This window comes from Gopherus evgoodei, chromosome 6, assembly GCF_007399415.2.
Source record: "Gopherus evgoodei ecotype Sinaloan lineage chromosome 6, rGopEvg1_v1.p, whole genome shotgun sequence".
Classification (NCBI taxonomy): domain Eukaryota; kingdom Metazoa; phylum Chordata; order Testudines; family Testudinidae; genus Gopherus; species Gopherus evgoodei.
Genome location: NC_044327.1, coordinates 61406356 through 61432867, shown reverse-complemented (window position 1 = coordinate 61432867; position 26512 = coordinate 61406356). Strand labels below are relative to the sequence as shown.

At 38.9% G+C, this 26512-nt stretch overlaps 1 protein-coding gene across 4 annotated transcripts in view; it reads left to right on the top strand.

Annotated features, from left to right (window-relative positions):
• The window catches only part of DMXL1 (Dmx like 1), a 142677-nt gene extending 120639 nt beyond the window's left edge, over positions 1–22038 (top strand). For all 4 annotated transcript variants that reach the window (XM_030567264.1, XM_030567265.1, XM_030567266.1 and 1 more), the window contains 12 exons: positions 639–756; positions 3091–3153; positions 5990–6076; positions 8046–8167; positions 8304–8445; positions 10371–10431; positions 10891–11018; positions 12171–12263; positions 12708–12799; positions 13822–13874; positions 18862–19079; positions 19457–22038. In XM_030567264.1, the coding sequence (XP_030423124.1) occupies positions 639–756; positions 3091–3153; positions 5990–6076; positions 8046–8167; positions 8304–8445; positions 10371–10431; positions 10891–11018; positions 12171–12263; positions 12708–12799; positions 13822–13874; positions 18862–19079; positions 19457–19681 (1402 nt within the window). In that variant the 3' untranslated portion in view covers positions 19682–22038. The remainder of the gene's footprint in view (positions 1–638; positions 757–3090; positions 3154–5989; positions 6077–8045; positions 8168–8303; positions 8446–10370; positions 10432–10890; positions 11019–12170; positions 12264–12707; positions 12800–13821; positions 13875–18861; positions 19080–19456) is intronic.
• The last annotated feature ends 4474 nt before the right edge of the window (positions 22039–26512 follow it).

The window sequence follows — 26512 nt, the reverse complement described above, 5'->3', positions numbered from 1 at the left end:
TCTTAAGGTTAAATAGTAATTTTTTAAAAAAATTGGAGAGGATAAAATTTGGAGGCTATTTTATTTTTTTTTTGTCATCGTTTACCTTAAACATAGTTTAGTTTCTTGGGGGAAAATCATTATTCTAAGCCTCCACTGAGATAAGGAGTAATTCCTATGCTTCCTAATCCCCATACAGCTACGTTTTCACTTTCAGTATTTGTTGGTATTATCTATGTTTATCTGCTCATAGCATATTGGTCAATAACTTAAATTTCCTCCCCCATCAGGGCAAGGAACTCAGCAAAGCATTAAGGAAACTTCAAAATGTAAGCTGTTAATTTGAAGTTGGAGTCTAACTGTGGCTAGATGTTCTCAGAGGTCTCAGAAAAGTATATTGTATATCATAATATACTGTGCCATTTATACTGTAATCTTGGGCATTCTGTTAATTAAATATATAATTATTGTACTTCGCTAATTGACACAGGAAGTGATATCTGTGGCTGACTCAACTCTGGATTTCCACATTTTGAATTTGTAACAACCTGAACATTTCCTTTACAGCATTTTATTTGGTATGAGTTGTATGCTAATAATATTTTGAATCTCTTGTGATTACCACATAAACACACACTTATTTTAACTTTTATCTATAGATCTAACAGTCATGTTGCACTGTCTGTGAAGAGGCTTTGGCAGTGCTTAGTTAAACAAGAGGAAGTCCAGGAAACCTTCATCAGAAATATATTTACAAAGAAAAGATGCCTAAATGAGGTCTGTATAGTACACACAGTATATAAAACTATGTTAATTAAGAGCCTGGATTTAAGGTAAAACATATGTAAGCTGGCTTACTTGTTTTCTAGAGCACAAATTTGTGGACAACAGATTTGGTGTTTGGGGGCTGTCCCTAGATACCAAATTTCGTGGGTTGAAAAATTTTGCTGCATTTTGGGTGTTACCTTGGTTTAAGTCCCACAGCTCTACTCAAAACAAAAACTAAATGGCTACCTTGAATAGTATGAAAAGCCTTGCATTGCTGGAAATTTTGGCCTAAGATGGTAATAAGAGTTACCTCAAAAGGCTGACAGTTTGTAAAATAAATAAATAAAAATAAAAAATTATACACCAACAAGATTCCAATTTGCAACCTAGTCAGTCATAACTTTCAAAATTGAGCCTGTCCCTACCAGTTTATCTTGTGCATCCCACAATTGCCCACTGAATCCTACCTCCTTGCCTTATAGTTCTGGAAAAACATCAAAATAAATTCAGCACCCATTTACAGTGCCAGTGATAGTACTTGCATAAGGTTCTCTATCCACACCCTGGCTTTCTAGGCCACGTGCTCTTAAAACACACTTTTAAAAAGTTGTAGCTCTTTCTCCTTTTTTCCTTGGGTGCTCCATCATTGCTCCTTGCTTATAGCTTATTTACTGTACTGTTTTATTGGTGATAGCACTCACTATCTGCTGTCTAGCCCCACCCCATAAACTTATAATTTATCCCCTGCTATGGAACTCCATAAGGGAACCTTGCCAAAAGTAAATGGTAAATGACCGTAGGGTCATTTGAGATTTTAACTGAACATGGCAACACTCTAACAGAGAGAACTCACATGTAATCAATAGCTTAAACTACTATGTGTGCCAAGCACCAGTCACTAGAACTCAGAATAGCACAGTACTATAGGAAATGTTTGTATTGGTTTATAAAGAGCTGCCCCCTGAATTAATGTTATTTGAAAACCATCAGTACTTTAAGCAGAGGACAGGGTATTTAATCTTTTTTTTTAAAGTTACCATTGTTACACTTCTCAGTAATTCAATGCAGTTTTTTTAATGTGCTGCTTTTGTTTCTCTTCCGTGTGTTTTTTTTTCTTTTCCTGTTACTCTTTCTATTACCTTTCCCCATTTTCCTTTTCATTCTCTTTCCGGGAATTAAAAACAGCAGAGTTTTAAAAACTAATCCAATGTTGCTGAAAGATGGTTTTGTTTTTCTAGGTTGCCTCCACTTAATCCTCAGGTTTTATATTCTGTTTCTGCTTGATTATGACTCTATTTGGGCTGAATCTCTGGGGTGTATACTTCATGTCACTTATTGAATGACACAATGGTGCCAGAAATGACTAGTGTCAGAGAGATACTGCTGTCTCAGAGAATCAGACAGGAGGATTTGATTAGAGCAATGGAACACCGTAGGACAATCAAGATAGTTGTCAGGTGAACAGGAATTCTAGTTTACATGAATTTGCACTAAACGTGGAGTGAATGCGTTCCTCAATATTCCATAAAAGATAACGTTTAAGTAACACGTATGTGTGTTTATGTGAAAGAGTAGTCATTTATGTACAGGATGTTGACACTATTTGAGTATTCTTACTGGTATAAAATAGTTTTGAGGCAGCATGGTAGATCCAGACTTTGACTGCAAACTTGTTTCTTCCTGATGAGTCGAAAGTCTGTTGTAATATTTTGAGTTATCCACTATGACTAATACATGGTGCAGTGTTGTCACATTCCTGAGGAAGCCCTAATCTGTTCGCCTCAGCTGTGAGGAGAATAATGGCAGTGTAGGAACAGAGGGAGATGGAGGAGGGACAGACATCTAATTCCTGACAAAAATTCTTAATTTAATTAATGCAGCTCTGCTGGTATGCTGCACCTGCTGTGTGCCTTAAGTGCTGGTGAAGCAATATCACTAGTTTAGAATTGCTAGTTGTATCCTTACTTTAAAATGATTTTACTTCAACTGCTCTGGGATTTCCTGCTGTCATTGCTAGTACATTCAACATCAGTGTGTCATATTGGTAAATTCTAAGTTTTACACGGAAAATTGACTGCTAAGGTAGATGAAACACTGTAATACACTACAGAATATAACAAGTCATTTTTGCATCAAATGTGTAGTTTAGGAAGAAAATTTGAGAATTAGACTGTAAATGCTGAACAAAATATTTTTATGTAAGTATCTGCGCAATTCAGTGTGGAGTGTCTTAATTTTGTTGTGCGTTGGAAAGATGGACATGGGAGTAAGGATTTCGTCAGTACCCTGCATGTTACATCTCATCTTTACTCTTTGTCATGTGATTGTTCTTTCGTGGTGAAGTCATTAGAGGACCACAGTGAAACCATCAAAAATACTATGATGGAGGAGCCCTTCTTCAATAAGGTACACAATGATAATTTTCACATGAAATTAGATGTATTCTTTAACTAGGAAATACCTACTGGCTACAACCATTAAACTGATATTCACCTTTGTTAACCTGTTTACAACTGTGCACTGTATGGTGAGCTTAACTTTGCAAGAAGTCCAGTGGTTACCTCAGTAATATTGTATAGGATGTAGTTCTGCAAATGAAGACTGATTCTAAAATAAATTCTCCGTGTCGTTATAGCTGCATTGAAACTTGAGTTAGAATACATAACAGAATTAGTATATGGATTAATAATTTGCTCAATACTAATTCTGTGCTAATATTTTGCCCTTGCGTGACACTTAAAATTGTTTGTAAGCACTTCAAAAACAGTTGACTGAAGAGGCATGTGAGAGAGGTAAGTATTGAATTAGTATATTGTCCCAAAAGAGCAGAATATGCTATTTTGTGCCTCAGTCCCTCATAAAACAGTAACTTAGCACAAATTTTGCACCTAAGCACTTTAATACTTCACAATGTGGATTTGTGGATTGACATTTATGAATTTGATTGTTGATACAAATAAGAATTCCATTTAACTGATGCTTATTTCCAGATTATTAGCAATAAAACTTTGTCTCCCGCCATTAAAAAGACATGTTTTAGTCATTTTTATATATTTTCACAGGTGAGCAGCATTTCACTAAAAGCTACCCAACCTCACACAATTCTTCAATAATTTGCTTATGATAACATAGCGTGCCTAAGATTCAGAAATCGAGATAGAAGACTTGGTCACTTCAAGACATTGAAGTGCACTGTTTCACCCTTAAAAGCAGTATTTCATGTTCCCTAGGATTACTCCTTCCTTACCAGGATTAAAGGCCTTTCGGTGGAATCTCTGCCTCTTTTGTAGCATTGAGCTCCTGCTGTGGCAGCATCTTTCTTAAATTAAAATTGGGTGACTGTATATAAAAGATATATTGTCACACAACCAGAAATTTTGGGCTTAATTCAGAAAGATCTGTGGCCTTAAAAATATATGGATCTACGGAAAGTGTGCTATTTATCACCCAAATGAATTGGTGGAATGCACCCTGGTAACACCATGAAGTATACTTTCTGCCAAAATATTACCTAACTTCTGCATGGACCAGCAAATGAGGTTTAGATTCTCATCTCTAGTGCACTACAGTAGTGCTGTGTTTTACCACTAGGCCACTGAACCAACCCTTTCATCATGCCTTTACATTCATGATTGGGAGCACTTCAAGAATAAACCTTTCATGTAGATTTTTTCTAATTAAGATAACTCTGTTTTGTATATTTTAGTAAGAATTGAAGAATAGACTTTTTTTTTTCCATACCTTCAAGGCTGTTTTAGCTTTATTTAAAAGGTGACCTCTGCAAAATGACAAAACTCAAGGTGGCATCTTTTGTCTTCCAAACATATACTGTACCAGATATTTAAAATATAACTACAGGTGTAGCTTAAGCAATGCAAGTGTCTTCTTAGTAAACAGTAGGAAAGGAAAATGCAGACTGTTTTTACTGCAGCGCATATGAAAATCCTAAACTTAGTATCTGGTTAACTGTGTCACACTTACAGTAACAGTGGAGGTAGAGGAGAAGCAAAGATAAGCACAGACTCTGGAAAAAAACAGCTAATTAAAACAATAAAATATCCAGTACTTTCTTGAAAGCTTAGGATTAGTGAAAGTCAAAGGAGAAGGGAAGCTTCTACATACACTGTTCCAAGGAGTTGGATACCACATGGTACTAGCGACCACATTACTGCATTTGTTTAACAGGGACTAGTACAATGGAGTCCCAATGCTGAATGAGGCCTGTAGGCCTTTGAGACTGGTAAAGGCTTCAGATTCGATAAACTGAGATAGAGAACGCAGAAAATAGCAGTTCTGGAACCTTGCACTTGTTATATTTTGGAGCACTTACTCAATTCAAGTTTGAAATACAGGTCCTAATTTCTGTGCCCTCACTGATGCTTTGTAGCACTTCATGATCTCATTATAGTGGTAATGGTTTTGTTCCCATGGGAATTTCTCAATTTTATCAGTGCCGTCACAGGATCCTCTTTGGAATCTTGCAGTACCCTGACAAATAGCTAAAATACTTTCTAAAGTGATTTCTGCTTTAGAATTGAATGCAGAACAGTCAAAAGAGTCAAATGCTACTTTAGATAGCAAAGATTTAGCTTTGGAATGAAGTTTTTTCTATCAGCTGCTTCAACTTGTGTATTTTTGCAACGTGAAAAAGTGCAAGACAGCCCAGTAGATTTGTATAGTTGAATGGACGGCAGGTGGGCAAAATAAGACAAATTTCAAATTATTCCTCTGCACTAGATCTTGCACGTGCAGTCCCTTGGCCAATCTCATCTACTTCAGTGCTGAAATACGAAGAATTAAGATGCATCAAATATTCACAAGGCCCTTATGGATCTCTTGTGATCCTTCTTTAGTGAAAAATTAAGTGTAAACATAATGAAGTGCCTGATGGCTTTTTATTCGCATCCCCGTGTACATGTGCAGTCCATATCCTTCTCCATTATTTCAAGGAAGATAATGGGTACAAAAGTGTGATTGAGATGAGAACTTGTAGAATCCCCCAAAATGGCGATCTTGATACAATAAAAAGAAGCCAAACCTATTAATATTTTGAACATTTTAGTTTTCCCAGTAGACTCAATTAAGGATCCTACTTAGCATATACCATATTATGTTTGCTAGTGAGATATTTATGTAATAATCATATATGGTCTAGTATTTGGCCTTTATGCTTGCAATATGAATTAAAAGTTGAACACAGGCTTGTACTTACAGAAATATGGGTTTTATTTCCTAAATACAGATAGAAGCAGATCTGGGATATCCAGGAGGTAAAGCAAGGATTATTCATAAAGAATCGGACATCATTACTGCTTTTGCAGTCAATAAAGTGAGTATAATGAAAAGATAACTTTGTATTTTAAAATAGAGTGGACATATTTCATTACATAATACTTCAGACTATTCTTATAGATAGTACTCTTATTGTGTAAGAATATGACACTTGCCAGCAGTCCGAATATGGCTTGCACTGTCACCATGTTCCTTCCTCTGCCCTTCTCCCCTGTCACTAGAGATTAAACTTGCAACAGCTCCCTTCCTTGCTGCACTCCGTGCTCCCACTCCTGGTTCTTCGTGTCTTACTGAACAGAACATAAGAACCGCCATATTGGGTCAGACCAGTGGTCCATCTAGCCCAGTATTCTGTCTTCCGACCATAGCTGGTGCCAGATGCTTCTGAGGGAATTCGCAGAACAGGGCAATTTGGTGTCGCTAGCCTCTTTGCCAGAAGCTGGGAATGGGCGACAGGTAATGGATCACTTCATGATTACCTTCTTTTTTATTCCATCTGAAGCACCTGGGATTGGCCACTTACATTTTTGGCTTCCACAGCACCCTCTAACAATGAGTTCCACAGGTGACTGTGTGAAGAAGTACTTACTCTTGGTTGTTTTAAACTTGCTGCCTATTAATTTTATTGAGTGACTCTTGGTTTATGTGTTGTGTGAAGGTGTAAATAACACTTTGTTATTCACTTTCTCCACACTATCCAGGATGTTGTAGACCAGGGGTGGACAAACTACGGCCCGGGGGCCGCATCCAGCGCTTTAGATGTTTTAATGTGGTCCTAGAGCTCCTGCCGGGGAGCGGGGTCGGGGCTTTCCCCGCTCCACTGCCATGGCTCTGCACAGCCCCCAGAAGCAGCAGCATGTCCCCCCTCCGGTTTCTATATGTAGGGGCAGCCAGGGGGCTCTGCACGCTGCCCACACCCCAAGCGCCGCCTCCACAGCTCCTATTGGTCGGCAAACAAGACCAATGAGAGCTGCAGTGGTAACTGAGGACAGGGCAGATGCAGAGCTGCCTGGCCGTGCCTCTGCGAAACGGGGACATGCTACTGCTTCCGGGAGCTGCTTGAGGTAAGCGCTGCCCGGAGCCTGCACCCCATATCCCCCCAGCACCCCTCTGCCCCAGCCCTGACCACCCTTCTGCCCTCTGAACTCCTTGGTCCCACCCTCCTGCACTCCAGAGCCTGTCCCCCCCCCCAGCTCTGAGCCCCCTCCCACACCCTAAACTCCTCATTTCTGGGTTTTACAGGGAGGGAAGTGGGAGGAGCGGATGTGCTATCTCTGCTCACAGCAGAGGTGAGGGGAAGGAAAATGGAGCTACCCTGAGCTGTAGAGCTCTTTCTGCTTCTCCCACTTTCCCAGTAAGAATAGGTTGCGACCTGCTCCGTTTCTGAGGGGAAATGGGGAGACCTCTGCTGCTTTCTGAGCAGCTCTGGCTGTTGCTTCCCAGGAGGCATGAAGGGACAGCTAATGCTCGGTGACGGGTAAAATGGAATGTCCTCATGGACTGGATCTGGGCCACAGGCTGCCAACTGAAGAATAAAGCTCTACTGTATAGAGAGAAGGGGGTGGGAGGAAGAGAGAATGTGAGAGCACTTTTGTGTTCACTCAGATACATCTGCAAGGCATGCAGCTATAAATGTTGTTGTATAAGAACTTAAAGAGTAACCTGTTTAGCCTTCCCACAAGGAGACAGGTAAGAAGGAACTCAAGCTTCCTGGGAGGAAGGGGCTTATAAATACAGTAATATGAATGTGTAATTTTGCCTGGCAAGCATAAGGGGACAAACTTTTGAAGAGATTTCGGCTCCATCACTGCAACTTTTTGTGCACAGTTGTTGACCCAATAGAATGTAGACACCTGTATGATATGCACACACAAATGTGTGCACCTGCAAATTGGCTAGCTAGATGTTTGTTTACAAATGATCATACCAGCAAAAGGGCAACAGTCAAATTAAAGATCCATTCTGGGAAACTGATTTTAAATTCATTCTTTTGTAACTTTTTTCAGGCAAACAGGAACTGCATTGCAATAGCTTCCAGCCATGACATTCAAGAACTAGATGTTTCTGGGATTCTAGCTACACAAATCTACACGTGGGTTGATGATGACACAGAAGTGGAGGCTAAGGGGTATCTTTATTCCATTTTTATTCGATTAGCCCTTGCAATTCGGCTATTGTTATACTAACTAATCCATAGTAATTCAATGCTTTATTTAAAAAATCCTGTCTAATCAGCACTCTGGTAACTAATGTTGCATTTATAGGTCTGATGACTTCTTGGTTATACATGCTCGTGATGACCTGGCAAATGTTCAGGGTACTACACCTTATACACACAGCAATCCTGGCACCCCTATCAACATGCCTTGGCTTGGTAGTACACAGACTGGGAGAGGTGCATCTGTGGTAAGTCACTTGTCAGAGAATAACATTTTAATATCTCTAGTGCTTTAAGGTTTGTGTGCCTTTCAATGGATTACGCTTGCACAGAGTGAAGGAGGAGCAGAAAATGCTCTACAGTTCAGGGCAGCACAGAATGCATACTGCTACATCTCCCTCATCCACTTCCTCCGAATGCTCATGGGTTAATGATACTGTACTGATTTCAGATGTACTAACTAGGCAAAAAATTGTCTTAGGTCACATATAGTTAAATGGTTTAGCTATGCAAATGATGAAGGAAGCATATATTCAGAGTGAAATAGGAGACCTGAACAAAAACTCTACGTCCAGGTTCAAATAAAAGTCTGCAGCTTAAATTTCTCTCTAATGAGCTGAATCTCAACACTGACCCTGAACATTCTAAAATGTGGATAAATTTGGATATGGATCAAGATTTTTAACACCTACATTCAAGAGTTTTTTGACCCAAGGTTTTAAGGTAGCCTGTTAATGTCTGGATCTGGAGTTCAGAGTAGATCTTGGGGTTTTGATTTAGGCCCTCTTTATTCCAGGCTGACCTTAGTTTAAAACAAGCAAGATACTTTACTAACTCATGCAGTACTTTAACGGATTTTGTGTGTGTGTGTGTGTGTGATATTCTACAGCAATTCCTTCAGTCTATATAGGAGTGGTATCACTAAGCTTTAAAAATAGTTCTGTCTAGCCCATCTCACTTTGCAGGATGGCAGGCTGTGAGGGTTGGGTGCATGGATTAAACTTGGGGGTGGGGAGGAATAGAGATTCTAGGATTTATGGGGAAAATGCATAGGCCAACTGAAAAATTACCAGATAACACATGTATTTACAACTTTGTATCAAATTTGGTATAAACTGGCAATGTTTTATCTTGTAAATTGCCAGGCAGCCTAATTCTGAATCAATAATCATAGTTATCTACTTTTTAGTAAATTGTGCAACGTTATGCAGTCTCTACAGAAAGTTTAGTTTAATAACCTCTTTCAGGCTTACAAGAATGATAAGACATGGAGTCTTTCACCTCCAAGCTCACTGGTTGAGATCTGTCCCATAGGTAGTAACAATCAAATGTGACTTCCATTTGGCTTTTCTGAAATACATTGATGCCAGTGCACCTAGTTAAAACATTCAGATATCCACCATCACACAGGGTAGCAATTATGTCTTACTAATAGTTTAATGTTGAACTCCAACAAACATTCATTTCCACTATATGACACAATCCTGTGCACCAGGAGTTTGTGTGTTCAGAGAGGTAATCTTGAGTATCTTTTTTCAGGACACCTTTTTAAAATACAAAACTCTGGCAATTTGATATTTGGTCCATTCCAAATCCCAAAAAGTGCTCTTGCAGAAGTATTTTATGAACCCCAGAGAAGACCGCGGAGAGGTGTGTACTCCATCAGAGGCAGGGAAATAATGTGAATGTTTCCTTCATTTTCATGGCAGAATGTATAGCAAGGGACTCCCGGGAGTCCGCAAGATCTCCCATCAACACATCACTTGACAGAAAGGCAAAGGACTGAAATGGCATGGTAGTGTATTTAGGAGAACAAGTCAATGGGCTTATGCTTATGCTTCTAAATCCATCAGGTGTCTTTTTGAAAATCTCCCTTTTTTTTAATCTGAGCTAACTATATTACTTGTTCTTCAGCGGAGGGCCACAAATTACACTATCCAATTCTTTTTCACCCTATAATTATAAAATGACTAAGTAGAAACTAAAGCATTAGTGTTGGGAGAAACTTCAGCTTCCATTCACTTTCACACACATTTTTAAAAGTGGTATTGCCTTTGTTTTCAGTGGGAATTTAAAAAAGGAAACCAGTCATTTCCCATAACTAATTTAATCCAATAGGTTTTTAATTAGTTGTGTAGTTTAACTGTTTTTTATTATCTTTTATATTGAACAGCTGATCAAGAAGGCTATTAATAATGTCAGAAGAATGGCTTCCCATCCAACTCTACCTTATTGTAAGTTCATTGTTTTAACAGATATTATTGTTTTTACAGTACTTTCCTAACTCTCCTTGTTTCCCAATATGTATTACTAATTTATAACAGCAAAAGTATATTAAAGATTTTAGAAAACACACATATTGTGTGAACCTTCTATATAATGAAACCATTGCTCTCTTTTTAAAAAGATGGGGAAGGGCGGGCCTTCAAAAGCTATTTTACTTGGGCCAAATTGGGAATTTATTCCTGTTTCACCTACAATATGCAGTAAAACAAAAAAAAGAGCAGACAGACTGGGGCCCTAGTCTGTTTTGGACCTCTAGTCGTTGCTATAGTACTCCTAAAAGACCATAGGAAACTTTAACTTTACCTTATTTGTCAGATTCTTTTTTCCCTTAGATGAAGCTTGGATTTTCTATTCAAATTATAGAACATATGTGGAAAGAGTTATTCAGATATATTATTCTATTACAGACTTGACGGGTGCTCAAGATGGTAGTGTGAGAATGTTTGAATGGGGCCATTCACAACAAATCACATGTTTCCGCTCTGGTGGCAACTCAAGGATAACAAGAATGAGATTCAATCACCAAGGAAATAAGGTATTATACAGAAATCCTCTCTACTCACTTCCTGGTGTTTTTGCAAAACAGTATAAACAGCTCTTCTTTGTTGGCTCACTATGTCAGTAAATAACACTGTATTCAAACATAATGCATTAAAATACTGAACTCCTTGGAGAGCATAACTCTCAAAAGCCTTGCTTTTCTGCTATTTACTTTTCAAACATCTTTTTAAAGGGGGAAGGGAGGGCCAGACAGCATATCTGCTTGAAGTATGAACCAGAATAAATACCCTGGAACCCCCTTCACAATTGCAGAATTAGAACACTTTGAGAACAGCGTCTCCTTTTAAAAAATTAAATTTGCAAAGCTAAACATAAATTATACATACCAAGGTATATCAGGATACAGGTACACAGGACTTGAGTATATCGGATCATTTGTTTTAAAAAGCTGTAGTACAAACACCATTGTTCCAGCACTGTTCTGAGGACTGCTGCTTCAGTAAGACTTTTTAAGTCAAAGAAAACTTCTAAGAGACAGTTACATCTACACTGCCCTGCATTTTCAGACTACTGAGGTGTGAATAGCAGTGTACACCAAAATGCTGCACTGTAACTCTCCCATTTGGATTCTGCAGGTGCAAACTAAGATACCCAGTTTGTATTAACATAGTATCTTCAAGAAGATTACCTTAATGCAAACTAGGAATCTTTTACTTTCTATCTGCAGAGTCCAGATGGGGGAGTTAGAGCGCAGCGTGTTGGTGTGCACTGCTATTGACAGCCCCAAACTCCAAACTGCAGGGCAGTGTAGACAAGCCTTTATGTCTATTAACAGAAGTCATCAATTTTAAAAATATCCTTTCTGCTTTAGCTGCTGCTGCTCCTTTTCCATAACAACAACAGACAATAGAAATAGCATGTGCCTTGAAATGCTGTAATCCAAGTTAGTCGGTGTGTTGCGTCAAGGGAGTGTTGGATTTGGGTTTGGTTCTGGTGCAGTTGCTTTCCAGAGTTAGACCAGGCACACAATACAAGTGTTTCTGGGAAGATAAAGTTTCTGTTTATTATCTACTGGACTGAAGTGGTGGCAGTATAATTTCTGTATCTTAAATATGCCTAGCAAAGTATGCATGTACATGTATTACATTGTGTATTAAAAATATACATTCATATTTTCTCTCTTCAGTTCGGGATTGTTGATGCTGATGGATACATATGTTTATATCAAACAAACTGGAAGTGTTGCCCACTTACTGGAAGCACACCCAAACCATATCTGGTAAGCTAAAATGTAAACTTGCAGTGCATACATTTGCTTTGTACTAGGTGGTCTCCTGGCAGCACCAGAAAAGTTAAGAATCCACTAGGATTTTTTTCAGCTAACCTTGTCTTGTTTCTATTTGGTTGACATTAAGCAGACAGGTTCTCAGTTCATAACCATATTTCTTAATTTGAAGACAGAATGCAAAATAAGATCTAAAATTATTTGGTTATCTTTGGTTGGAAAGCAAATACCACTGGAGGTGTCCAACACTTGTGTTAAAAACTTAAGACTATCGGTAGACTAAGTGTAGAGTTAGTCTGAACTATGAATTTCTCCACTTTTAGTTGATTGAAGAACAGCCTTTAATGTACTTTTTATCTTTTAAATAAGCTTTTATGCTAGCAGGAAAGCTAGCTTTGTTACATGACTACTTCCTAACTGTGTACTGTCATTTTCCAGACGTGGCAGTGTCATAACAAAACAGCCAATGATTTTGTTTTCATCAGTTCCTCCTCTTTGATAGCCACAGCTGGACAGTCTACTGATAACAGGTAAGAACTTGATTCAAGATCATAGTTGGAGGCTAAAGATTCATGAATAATACTGTTTTTTAATGTTTCTTGCTATTATGTAGTTTGGGATTTAGGCAGGTAAGATTGTCACCTACCAACTTGTGATATGGTCGCATCAAATAAAACAGAAGCCCTTTCATCCCTCCTTACAAATGTTTTAGTAAGTGTTACCATTTGTATAGATTTGAGAGATTTGTCCAGGCTTGGACTAGCTCGAAACTTGAGCTTAACTTTTTTTTTAACATGACCCTGATAGAGAAAACAAACCCAGTATGTAGGAGACTCCAACCACAAGAGAAATTTAAATTAATGTGAATCCTGTGCAAGAACAAAGATGAGTGGGTTGACTGTACAATATTCATGTGCTCATGTTATATGTATATCTGTAATTTAGCAGTTCTCAACCAGTGGCCCATGGGTTGCATGTGGCCAAATTAGTACACAGCTGCAGCCCACAGCTGTGGTGGGGTCTGGTCTGCCTAGTGTGGTGGAGTTGGGGCTGCCAGCCAGCCCTGCATGGCTGAGGTCTGAGGTCAAGGCTGTCAGCCACCTCGGCAGGGGCAGGCAGCCACCCTCACACAGATCTGGGGTCAGGGCTGCTGCTGCTGCCCTGCCTCCCGGCCCCCTGCAGCCCAGGTAACACATTGTGGGCCGCATAACCACTGCTATAATTTAATAAAAATCTTAACTGGTAGTTAATGAGTCACATTTTTTTAGGATAAGAATAAACCTTTGGAAGGATGGTAACGGAGTTCTTTATAATAGAACACAGTAAACAAATGCAAGTAATGTTGAATGAGCGAGTAATTTTGGGTTTGTCAATCTGAACTTTCATTTTAATTCTACTAATGTATTTGAGCATAAAAGTGTGTTGTGTGAAATGTTCAGATATTGGCTGCACTATTTCAAATACATAAAGTACCTACCTTTTTCTCTTCAAACTGCATTAGTAGTTAAGTCAGTTAAATTAAAAAGGTCAACATAGCTTTTTCTTTTTACAGAAATATATGTTTGTGGGATACCTTAGTTGCACCTGCAAATAGTTTAGTGCATGGTAAGTAAAAACACAACCACAAATGTTGTACTTCAAGTTAATAGTTTTACATTTATAAATAATTCTGGAGTTTTCTTTTAAGATTTTTAAATTACTGTTTTTACTTAATTTTGATGGTCCATAGCCATAACTATTACCTATATCTTCATTAGTTGCAAAATATGTTTATAAACAGTCTTTCATCATAGTGTCTTTCTCCATAGTGTCTAAATAAATTATGAATGGTGATTTAAAAAATATTTAGGTACTGGGGCAGGTCCTCAGCTGTTATAAATTACCATAGCTTCAATTATCATTGAAGTCATAGGACCTATTTCAGTTTACACCACCTAAGGATTTGCCTCTCTGTGTGGCAAGGTATCTTAGTGACTTGACAGTAGAAGGTATCAATACACAATTCCCTTGCTTTGTTTTTATTCCAAGATGGATTCGGCAACTCCCTACTTATTGTTAAGGCTACGTTTTAGTCATGGGTATTTTCAGTAAAAGTTATAGACTGGTCACAGGTAGTAAACAAAAAATTATGGCCCATGACCTGTCCATGACTTGTACTATATACCCCTAATTTAAACTTGGGTGCTGTGGGGCAGGGAGTAGCACACAGCCCGGGACCCAAGCTGCTCCTTGGGAGGAGGGCTGACAGGCTCCCCAGAAGCAGCTACAGGTCCCTCGTCTCTGAGGCAGAGGCACAGCCATGGAGCTCTGTGCACTGCCCCCACCCCAGCACTGGCTCCGCAGCTCCCATTGGCTAGGAACCGCAGCCAATGAGAGCTGTGGGGGCGGCACCTGCAGGCAGAGGCAGCGCACAGAGCTGTCTGGCCACGCCTCCGCCTAGGAGATGAGGGACATGTTGCTGCTTCCGGGGAGCCCTTGCCCGTGCTTCTTCCCCGCAAGGTAAGTACTGCCCAGATCCCTCAGCCCCTGCCCCACGCCTGAGCCCCCTCCCACACCCAAACTCCTGCTGCTATGGGAGGAGAGGGGGGTCACAGTAGCCTGAGACTGCCCCTGCAGCGGTGGGTGCGGCTGGCCCAGGGGCTGCCTGAACTGCTCAGGCGTCCCCTGGGTCAGCTGCATCAGCTGCTGCATACATCACAAAGGTCCCAGAAAGTCACAGAATCCATGATCTCCATGACAGATTTGCAGCCTTACTTATTGTGCATGGAATATCAAGATGATTGCTACTTCTAGTCAGTGCACAGTGAACACTGTGCGTTATTGCCACACTTAGTAGGAACCACATCGCTTTTGAGATCATCTTATGGACTACAATTATCTCCGTCTGTTAGAAAATTACTTTCTTTGCATAACCAGTTTCTTGTCAGTCCCTGAAGTAGTAGCTTAAGACAAGTTTGAATATTTCAATGTAAATCACTGAGTTTCCTTAAGAGATTTTAAGAATTGAAAAACCTGCTACTGTGGATGTCAGTACAGACCCCTGAGTACATGGACCTTGAGATCTGATCAATTCTTTAAGCCTCCTCTATGCAGGAAAACTACATCTTAACACATTCTAACTAACACTCTGTCCAACTTAACTTAGCACTCAGCATAGATGAATTGTCACCAACTGACATGACATGACAATGTGTGTAGAGTGTTTTATTTTGTTGGAATCTGTTAATTAATATTATGTAACTTCCCAATATAGAGAAGCCCAGAGACCCAGCACAGTGGTCTCCAACTATGTATTTTGGTAAATTTTTGAAGGGCATTGCTACTCTGAATAGTGATACTATGAAAGTTGCATTGTGGATATTTGTCAGGTTTTTTATATATCCAATTTGCTGAACTTAATAGTACAAATTGTGGAGGAGTACCAAAGAATAACAGAAGCATATAGAAACAAAATCAGAAAAGCTAAGGTGCAATTCAGTTTCTGCCTTAGCCTATCAAGGAAGATAAAAGGCAATAAGAGGACGTTCTTTAACTGCATTGGGAGAAAGACAAATAAAAGTGTAGGTTCTCTACTTAACTAGGAAAGAGAACTAATAACTGATGACATTAAGAAGACTGAAGTATTTAATGCCTGTTTGCTTCAGTCTTCACTAAGAAGATTAATGGTGAGCACAATTAATATTAACAAGGAAGGGGAAGGAACACAAGTCAAAATAGGGAAAGTACAGGTTCAAGAATATGTAGATAACTTAGATGAATGTCATCAGACCCTCCTGACTTGCATTCATCCTAGAAACTAGCTGAAGCAATTTTGAAACTGTTAGCATTTATCTTCAAGAACTCACAGAGGACAAGTGAGGTTCCAGAGGACTGGAAAAGGACAAAGCTTAGTACCTGTTGTTAAAAGGGGGAACCAAGATGACCTAGGGGCTTATAGACCAGTCAGCCCAACTTTGATTCTTGGAAATATACTTGAACAAACTATTCAACTGTATACAACTACAAAATGACACTTATCAGCATGGATATGTCAGGAATAAATCATGCCCAACTAACCTGATTTCCTTCTTTGACAGGGCCTAGTGGATAGGGGGAGAAAAGATGTGGTGCTGATTTTAGAAAGGCTTTTGACACAGGCCCATGTGGCACTCTTGCAAGCAGACTAGGGTAATGTGGTCTAGATGAAATTACTATAAAGTGGGTGCACAGCTGACTGAAAGACATTAGTTACCAGTGATTTGCTGCAAAACTGGGAGGGTGTATGTCATAAACAGATAGCTAAGGGTTAACGTCTCTTTCACCTGGAAAGAAGTAATCTGAAACACCTGACCAGAGGACCAATCAGGAAACAAAACTTTTTCAAATCTGGGTGGAGGGAAGTTTGTGTGAGAGTCCTTTGTTCTGGTCTTCTGCCTGTCTCTCTCTCGGCTATGAGAGGATTTCTGTTTCCTGCTTTCTAATTTTCTGTTTCCAAGTTGTGAGTACAAAGATCAGATAGTGATTTATATGGTTTTTTTTGTATTTACAGGTGTGTAGTTGCTGGAGTGTTTTGAATTGTATTCTTTTTGAATAAGGCTATTTATTCATATTTCTTTTAAGCAATTGACCCTGTATTTGTCACCTTAATACAGAGAGACCATTTTTATGTATTTTTTTTCTTTTTATATAAAGCTTTCTTTTAAGACCTGTTGGAGTTTTTCTTTAGTGGGGAACTCCAGGGAATTGAGTCTGCAGCTCACCAGGGAATTGGTGGGAGGAAGAAGTCAGGGGGAAATCTGTGTGTGTTAGATTTACTAGCCTGACTTTGCATACCCTCTGGGTACCCTCTGGGTACCCACCACCCAAAAAATTAGTGTGTTTTGGGGCACTCTGGTCCCCCAAAAAACCTTCCCTGGGGACCCCAAGACCCAAAAATTACAATTCAAAACAACCTTGACAAATTGGAGAATTTGATCTAAAATCAACATGATGAAATTAAATAAATATAAGTACAGGTACTTCACTTAGGAAAGCAAAATCAAATGGACAACTACAAAATGGGGAACAACTGGCTAGACTGTAGTACTTCTGAAAATGATAAATTGTCATAGTGGATCACAACTTGAATCGGAGTCAGCAATGTGTTGCAGTTGCAAAAAAGGTTAATATGCTGGGGTATATTAACAAGAGTGTCATATGTAAGACACAGGAGGTAATTCTCCCAATTCAGTTGACATTAGTGAGGCCTCAGCTGGAGTACTGAGTCCAGTGCTCGGCACCACACTTTAGAAAAGATGGACAAATTGGAAAGAGTCCAGAAGAGAGCAATAAAATTGATAAAGGGTTTAGAAAATGTCATTTTTAGTCTTAAAGAAAAAATACTTAGGGGAGATAAGTCTCCAGATATGTTAAGGACTGTTATAAAGAGGACTGTGATTAATTGTTCTCCATGTCCTCTGAAAGTAGGACAAGAAGTAATGGGCATAATCTGCAGCCAGGGAGATTTAGGTTAGATATTAGGAAAAACTTTCTAACTATCAGGATAGTTAATCTCTGGAATAAGCTTGGGGGAGGTTGTAGAATCCCAGTCACTGGGGAGTTTTAAGAACAGTTTGGACAAACACATGTCAGGGATGTTCTAGGTTTACTTAGCCCTTTCTCAGCACAGGAGGCTGGACTTGATGACCTCTCAAGGTCCCTTCCAGCACTACATTTCTATGGGAACTACACAATCTTGAAGAATTCCAATTAGTTGCTGTACCAGATAAGGAACTTCTTTTCGGTATCATTTTCACTGGTCAGATTTATGAACGCTATTCAGTGATGGGCTGCAGCACAACTGACAAGAATCACCTCAGTTTCTTTCAGCAGCTGCCAGGGAACCTGGGGAGCATATGTTATTTCAGAAACAGCATCTTTTGGTGTTTCTGAAATGAAATTGTTCAGAACATCTTGTCTGCTGGAAATTTCAGAAAACTTGTTTTTGATCCATGAAACAGACAATCAGAGTTTTGGCCAGCTCTGCTGATTACTGTCATCTTTCTTCTCCTACTGCAGTCCTGATAAGGTTCAAGCACCTCTGTTTGCTGATTCTGGTTACTAAAGAACAGTAACAACACTCAAGGAAACTGAAAGGCAGCAGATGTAAAATAATTAAAGGAAATACTTTTAACACAATGCACAAGTAGTCTGTAGAACTCATTGTCACAAGATATCACTGAGATTAAGTTTAACAGAATTGAAAGAAAGATTAGACATTTATATCGATAACATCTAGCGTTACACTAGCAAGGATTAAAAAGTTTTTTGGGGGAGAGAGGAAACCCTCATGCTTCAGGACATAAGACAACCTATAACTAGACGGGTAAGATAGAAATGTTCCCTGCGGGCAGGTTATTTCTTAACTGTATACTGCAGGGTTTCTTGTGTCTTTCTCAGAAGTATCTGGAACTGGCCACTATCATAGATAGGAACTGTTATGCTGGATCAGATCATTGCTCCATCTAATTCAGTAGCCTATATTCCTGTTGGTACTGCGCTAAACCATTAGCGCTGAAGAGGAGGCTAAAGCTGACGTATTACGTTCTCTAACATCCTTTATTTTGTATTTTAGCTTTTATCTGTCATGATAGTGGGGCAACTGTGCTAGCATATGCTCCAAAACATCAGCTTTTAATATCAGGAGGCAGAAAAGGTTTTACTTGTATACTTGATCTTCGCCAAAAGCAACAACGACAGCTATTCCAGAGTCATGATTCTCCTGTTAAAGCAATTGCTGTGGATCCTGCAGAAGAATACTTTGTAACAGGATCGGCAGAAGGCAATATAAAGGTAACTTCAATTTGCTGGGACAAGGCATTGTATAATGTTTTCATACTAAGTGTTTGCAAAATTCTAATCTCTCAAAAATACTAAACTAGAATTTTGCATTGCCAGGGAAATGGATCATTCAGTAGGTCTTAACTTCTAAAATACTGTGATGAGCCTTAACTTTTGTACTTCCTGACTTCAGTGTTTATCTGTGAACCTTGATGTTACCTTAATGGCTTTTTTATAGTTAAATATTTTTTATGAGAATATTAGTGATTGAAAATGAAGACCAAGTATGAAACATCTGATCAAGCTAGGTGGCCTGAGTTTTCATTAATGATTTTCAGTGAGTTGAGAAAGCATAAACATTACTGATTATTTGTGTTAATAATTTTCAGGTATGGAGTTTATCTACCTTTAATCTTCTTCACACTTTCATCAATGAGCATGCTCGACAGTCAATCTTCAGAAACATTGGGACAGGGGTCATGCAGATTGAGACAGGACCAGCAAATCACATATTCTCCTGTGGAGCTGATGGAACAGTAAAAATGAGAATCTTGCCTGATCAATTTAGCCCAGTAAATGAAGTGTTGAAAAATGAAGTGAAATTTATGCTCTGACATTTTTGTCAATACTGTGTGTAACTTTTTTCTGATGATATTTTTCATGGAAATGCCAACAAATGTCATGTACCAATGATAGTTTTACAATTGGTGCCACAAAGATTTTTGCTTTTCTGTGTTCATATTTATTTCCTGGAGCTTAAATCCGTGATGCCTTAAAGATTAACAAGGTCCTTCAGATTTGGATTATATTGTTTATTGTAGGAATCATAGCTGATGCTGTAAAATATGTATTATATATATTTATAATGTGTATACACACACACTATGTTGCTGAAATGGTTCACCACCTCCCCCCCGTTTTGTGGTAACCTCTCCTCTGTTCAGAGCATGAGTTTTTCTCACGCTGAACACCTGGCCTTCTCCCAAGCCAGGTGTAGATGGAAACCTTATATCATGATTCCCCTTTACTCTGACAACCACAACTGTGTCTCTACAAACTTTTACTCTTTGGCAGCCATGAATAAGTGTTTGCCCCTCTGTCTAGAAAATAAGCAAACCTCTGAAGCAGGTGCTTATCCCACAGAAGGAACTGGCCCATGGAACACTAATTTGATGAACCACCACCACCACCCTCCCATTTGTAGAATCCAAGCTGGTTACCTCCACAACTCACCTAAACCCTTTTTCTCTCACCTAGGGTATAAGAAACTGAAGGATATTCCATAACTTGGGTTTTCTGTGCTATAGCTTGAAACATTGTCAACAGAATGGAAGTCTTACCTTTAAAAAAGCCTATATTTTTAACCCTGAACTCCCCCTTTTCAAAATATGCAAATACATGGATATCTTCCTAATAAAACTATGTAAAGCGAATGTGTGAAGCTTTAATCTTGACAAGACAAACTACAGACAGGTGTTGTATAGGATAAGAAATTAGAATTTATCTTTAGATAAAGGGTATTTATTTAAGTAACTGTAAAGAGAGAAAGCAACTGAAATATTTTAATTTTTTCCAGTGAGACTTTTGTATGTAGCCAAAAGATGCTGAATTTGTTTCCAGTACTTGTGTCTATCTTTCTAAGCACCTTTAAAAAGAAGAAAGCAAATAAAAATACAAGAGTGAAGTACTTTATGACCTTAGTTGTATAAAATATATTGTAGAGTTACAAATTATATAAAAAAAATCAAAGAAAAATGTATTGAAGGTGTTTGGAGCTTTTTCTTTTTTGCCAAAATGTAAAACAGCATAACCTAAATACCTGACCAAAATATTAAAAATGCACAAAGCCTTTGAATCTTTTTTAACAAGCTAAAACTGTTTCTGAAATTATTTTATGTTACTTTTCCTGACCTATTTCAAAAATGTAGAAAGCTTGATTTATAAAGGCTAGATATGAGGCTGATCAGTTACTCAAATGAAAATGATATACTGTTTTGTTAAAAGAACAATATTTTGTGTCAAATAAACTTGTCCAACTGAGGGAATAAACAAAGCACAGAAATGAAGGGCTTGTAAAATAAGCTTTGTAATATTCTCAGGATACTTTTAAGAATAGAATTGTTTAAAAAGATTTTGTAAATTGTATTATAGTTTTAAATGTATGTTTAGCAAATTGCCATGTGAACACTAAGATGGTTTTTATGCACATAACCTGCACTTACAAATTGTGCAATACAGTGATTTTTTTTTTTGTGCTATGGAGAAACCTGTGGCAGCATTTCAAAGAATTGCTACAGCTGTTTAATATGAGGAAGAATAATTAAAGTTTCACTAACATTTTATTCATGGATTGACACTGAGTTTACAGTACAGTGACAGAACAGAGAAGTGGCTGACTTAAAATGGCACCATTTTACTCTGTAGATCTGTGTGCATTGCATTATTGTATCTGCTTAGTGACCAATATATTGGTAATACTTATTCCTGTTAGCATCACAAAGCCCACATAGCTATCAGTGGCTCATGCATTAACACAATTAAAACCCGATCTTGTAAATGCTTAGTCATGTGAATAATTTTACATACCAATTGAATTAACTGAGATTACTCAACTGTTCATAATTAAGTATTTGCACCATTCGGGCCTAAATTTCATTTTCAGAACTTTAGTTAATTGCAAACCAGGATAATGTAATTTAACTTTTCAGATTCCCAGCTCAGTTCAGTGCACTGGCAACTTGGGAAAGCCATCCTTTCATTGTAAACTGAGCAAATTTGATATGGAAGTCATTCAGATGTTGAACTTCACTATCACTTTAGTCATCTTTCTGAGCAGAACTGCACTTTTTCTTTCAGTTTACTAGGCAAACCTATGTGCTTATACCAGAAAAGCAATGTCTGGGAACAAATGAGTCTTTTCAGTGAAGTTTATAATTATCATAACATAATAAAATTAAATTATGTAAAAATATGATGTATTTACCACAGATGCATAATCTTTAAAATAAAAGACCATGCAGAGATTCAACCATTTAGAATGCCATTGTTGGTGCTACTTTTTATAAATCATACATTTCTACTCTTGTATGTTTCTTGATATCTGACAATTTCAATAAGTAATTTTTGTGTGTGTGTGTTAGTAACAATCAAAGTGAGTTGTCTTTTGTTGTATTTGTGCCTTTTAAAAAGGACATTGTGAACTTAAAAGCTAGTCACTATGAAAAATTGAGTTAAAAGCAGTTTTGGCTACTACTTTTGGCCTTAGAGAGAGAGAGAGAGAGAGACACACACACACATTTGCTAATTTTTGTGCTTTTACAATCACTTTTTCAATTTTTCTCTTGTGGCTTTGTAAGGAACCTAATCAACAGGAAACTTAAGCACTGTCACATACACAAATGAAGCAAAAAAGTCATGTTTCTGAATTTAGTTAATATAGATGTCATTTTAAAGTTAGTCAATTTTAAGTCAGAAGTGTGGAATCAATTTTTTAAACTTAGGGTGTGAATTGCAGTACTTAACGGGATCACATCCTCGTGTTGCTAGCCAAGTCAGTTCTCCGTTTCATGATCCAAAGCAGTTCTGCCTTTCTAATTGATTTGGAAGCCAAACCCCTCTTGATTATCTACCCACATCTTGAGATGAGGTCACATGTAAAATAGAAAACCATTAGTACCTAACTGAAGCTGCATACCTATAGAGCAAAAGATGCTGTCTGAAGGACATTTGTATTTATTATACATTAACGTGGCATGCAAGAGATTTTCTTGTTCTGCATTTTAGGAAACTTAGCTGCTAATTATAGGAAATTAATACTTAGAACAATATTCAGCAAATATTGGGGTGCCCTTGAATTTTAAATGTTATGTACCACCTTCATCATATTCTATGTATAAAGGAAACTGCAAATTATACTGTACCTGGCAATCCTTATAAAAAGAGGGTAACAGTGTTCAAAGGGCACGGTCAAACCTGGAGCATGGTCAAAGGGTAGGAGATTAAGTATTTTATTTTTACTAGAAATAGCCAGGCCACTGCTAAATCACAGGTTCAGCACATTGAACAAATAACTTTCTAAAAAATAAAAAACACCTACATCATGTAATTTTCTTCCTCCCTTTCTTCTTCTTGCTCTAAAATCCATTTTTTTTGGTAACTTGATACTGATTTTCTCTTTTGCTCATATTAACTCTAAAACTATTTGCGTTTTTTATAATTTTTTTCCCTTGTACATTACCACAATGCGTCTCACCATCTGTCCCTATTCTGTATATCTGCCTTTTTTCTCTCCCACTTTTTCACACACTTGGTCTATTACTGCACTGACTTCTTTCTACTATCCACTCTCCTCCTCCCCCATAATCATGCCTTTCAACCTGCAACAGTCCAAATGTAGATCATCAGAACATTCCCAAAATGACATAACATTGATGTAGGAGACTTCAACTGATGTGAGATTCATTCCTGTAGTGTAAATAACTATTAAAGTTATTTAATTCTGAGGTAATTACCCAATAAATAGAGACACCAAGTTTGTAGGCAGTGTAGGTAAGTTTACAACAGTGATTCTCAAACTTTTGTACTAGTGATGCCTTTCACATAGCAAGCTTGAGTGTTGACCCCCTTATAAATTAAAAACACTTTATATATTTAACACCATTATAAATGCTGGAGGCAAAGCAGGGTTTGGGGTGGAGGCTGACAACTCACGATACCCCTCATACTAACTTGTGACCCCCTGAGGGGTCCAGACCCCCAGTTTGAGAACTGCTGCTTTATGGCAACGGCCTTTTCTCCAAAATTAAGTACACTTGAGGTATGCTCAACCTCTCAGCAATAGACTCCACTTCTATAAAGGTTTTATTTGTAGAACAGTTTGAGAACCATGACTAACAGACAATACAGAAGCACAGAATAAATTATTTCTCCGATTCCACTGGTGTGGGGGCAAGCATGGATTTCCAAAAATTCATTCTCAACTTTGTTACCCTTTCTTCCACTCCCTGCTGCTTATCTGCTAGCATATGCATCCTGAATTAAAAAAAAAAACTTCCACTTCATTCTGTTGTGAAATCTATCATATCATACCAATGTTACTGCTGGCTCACTGGACCAGCAGGGAGAAAAGGCATGAGGCACCATTTCTGCACAATGCTGATATGAGGTGGAGGAACATACGTGTGGGGCTGGGGGCTGGAATAGGCCAGAGGACAAATCAAAGACCCAACGAGACAAACCCCTGGAAGTTGGAAGGGAGCATGGGAACAAAGAAAATTAAAAGGAAAAAAACAAACTAGAGTATGCTAAGTTCAAAACAGCCTCCAAGAACCGGCACTGCCAGAGGCAACAAGGTAAGCGATTTCCATGACCAGGAATCAAACCTAAGTTGTGTTGGAGAAAGCAACAAAGCCTGATCACTAACCACATCACTGTGGCCAACTGGGGTTAATAAAATGTTATGATTGCTTATGAACTCATCTCCATCTGTGCAGATGGCTAGCTGATTGTGGGGTCAAGTGCAGCTAAGGTCCCCAGCAGAGTCAAGCTTCCATGGGGCAATCTTAGTGAGCCTTCTGTAGGTTTCTTGGACTTCCTGGTGCTTGGGAGAAATGCAGAGTTCCACCAGTACAAATCTGCAATTCAAACAGGGCTCCTGGCATTGTGCGCTGACAAGCTTGCCTGGCTTCTGATTGGTGGAAACAGAGCCATACATGCAGTTCTGAGCCAGTCAGGAGGCAGAGTGCCCTGATCTGGGGTTCTAGGCCAATAGAAGTAAAATTGGACACATCTGCTTTTCTGTGCCCCAACAGGGGGACATTTTTTTTCCCCAAAATAAGTGCAGCTAGTTCTGTAGAAGAGCATTCCTGCTGTTGCTTTCTGGCTGATCTAGGTGCTCCATTCTTGGCTTCTGACCTGTGGATGGGAAAATTTGCTCTAGCCTCATGGTCTGCCACTTACCCTCCAGAGGTGGACTATTAAGGCTCTCCCCTACCTTCAGGTGTCAACTATTAAGCCACCCATGTTGCAGCAGAACATGGGATGAAAACGGTCTTGCCAAGGCATGACTTGCACAATCAACCCATTATTATTAGCCTCCTGGAAAGCTTTGAGCAGCAGTTTCGGGAGTACTACCATGAAAAGGATCGGAAAACAGAGGCATGGATTAGAAATCCCTTTAATGCAGAAATGACTGCAAGTGCTGTTATGTCACTGACAGTGAAAGAAACATTAGTGGACCTTTCCTGAGAAAAGACATCAATGCTGAGATTTTCTAAGCAATCTATTGCTAACTTCTGGATTTCTGTACAAGGAGACTATCCAGATCCGTCATCTGCGGCTTTGAAAGCACTCAGGCCATTTTCATCCACCAACCTGTGCGAAGCTGGCTTTTCAGCACTGACTTGACTGAAAAACAAATACAGGTTCCATCTCACTGTTGAAGATGACCTCCATCTTTACCTCACCCACACAGAGCCCTACTTCAAGGATTTGTGTTCATCAATACAAGCTCACCCCTCCCATTAGGTGCATATTTATTTTTATTTTTTACTGTTGGATAGAAAGATTGTCTTGTTATTATATTGTGAATTAAAATATTTCATGGCTACTTTTTGTAGATACAGCCTTGTAATGCATATTTTATTTAAAATACTAACTATTCTGAGTAACACAGGGCACTGGGGTCATGTAGTAATTTTTCTTGTCAGAATGGAGATGCAGTGCAATAAAATTTGAGAACGCTGGCCTAGACTACCAGGGAGAAACCATGTGCATCAGTACGGCAGCTGCTCATACAGCTGGGCCCCCATTAAGCGAAATGCAGTAGGGGAAAGCTTGCACTCCAGCAACCATGGGAGAGGGGTGACAAAATATGCAAGGGCCATAGCAAAAGACTGACTATGAGGATCAAACTCAGGATCTTCAAATTATGAAACTGACTATTGACTGTGCTAAGGAGACTCTGCTGAAAGTCACTAGGTACTGCCTGCCATCTTGAGGGTCCCTGGCACCTGACAGCACAGCACAATTCAGCTACAGGGTAAAACACAAGGACAGCTTGTCATTACTGTCCTGTATGCAGACACATCCCTCCTGGCTACACTGCAGCTGGCCACTCCCCACTATGCTTGCTGTACATAACCAACCCTGCCATCCCTGAGGAGGAGGGACAATGTGAAAGCCTTCCATGACTGAGAATCGAACCCAGTCCATGGCAGTGAGAGCACCATATTCTGGCCAGGGATCAGGGGCAAGAAACTCCCTGTCAGCACAATGCTGACACAGGCTGGAGTACCATATAAGTGAGGTGGCAAGACAAGGACTGGCCACAGGACAGGTCAGAAGCCCATCAAGACCAGGCCCTGGAGGTTGGAGTTTGAAAGAGTGCAAAAAATATGGAACAGAAGAAGAAAAAGAGGGAAAAACAAAAGGTGGTGGGGGAGACC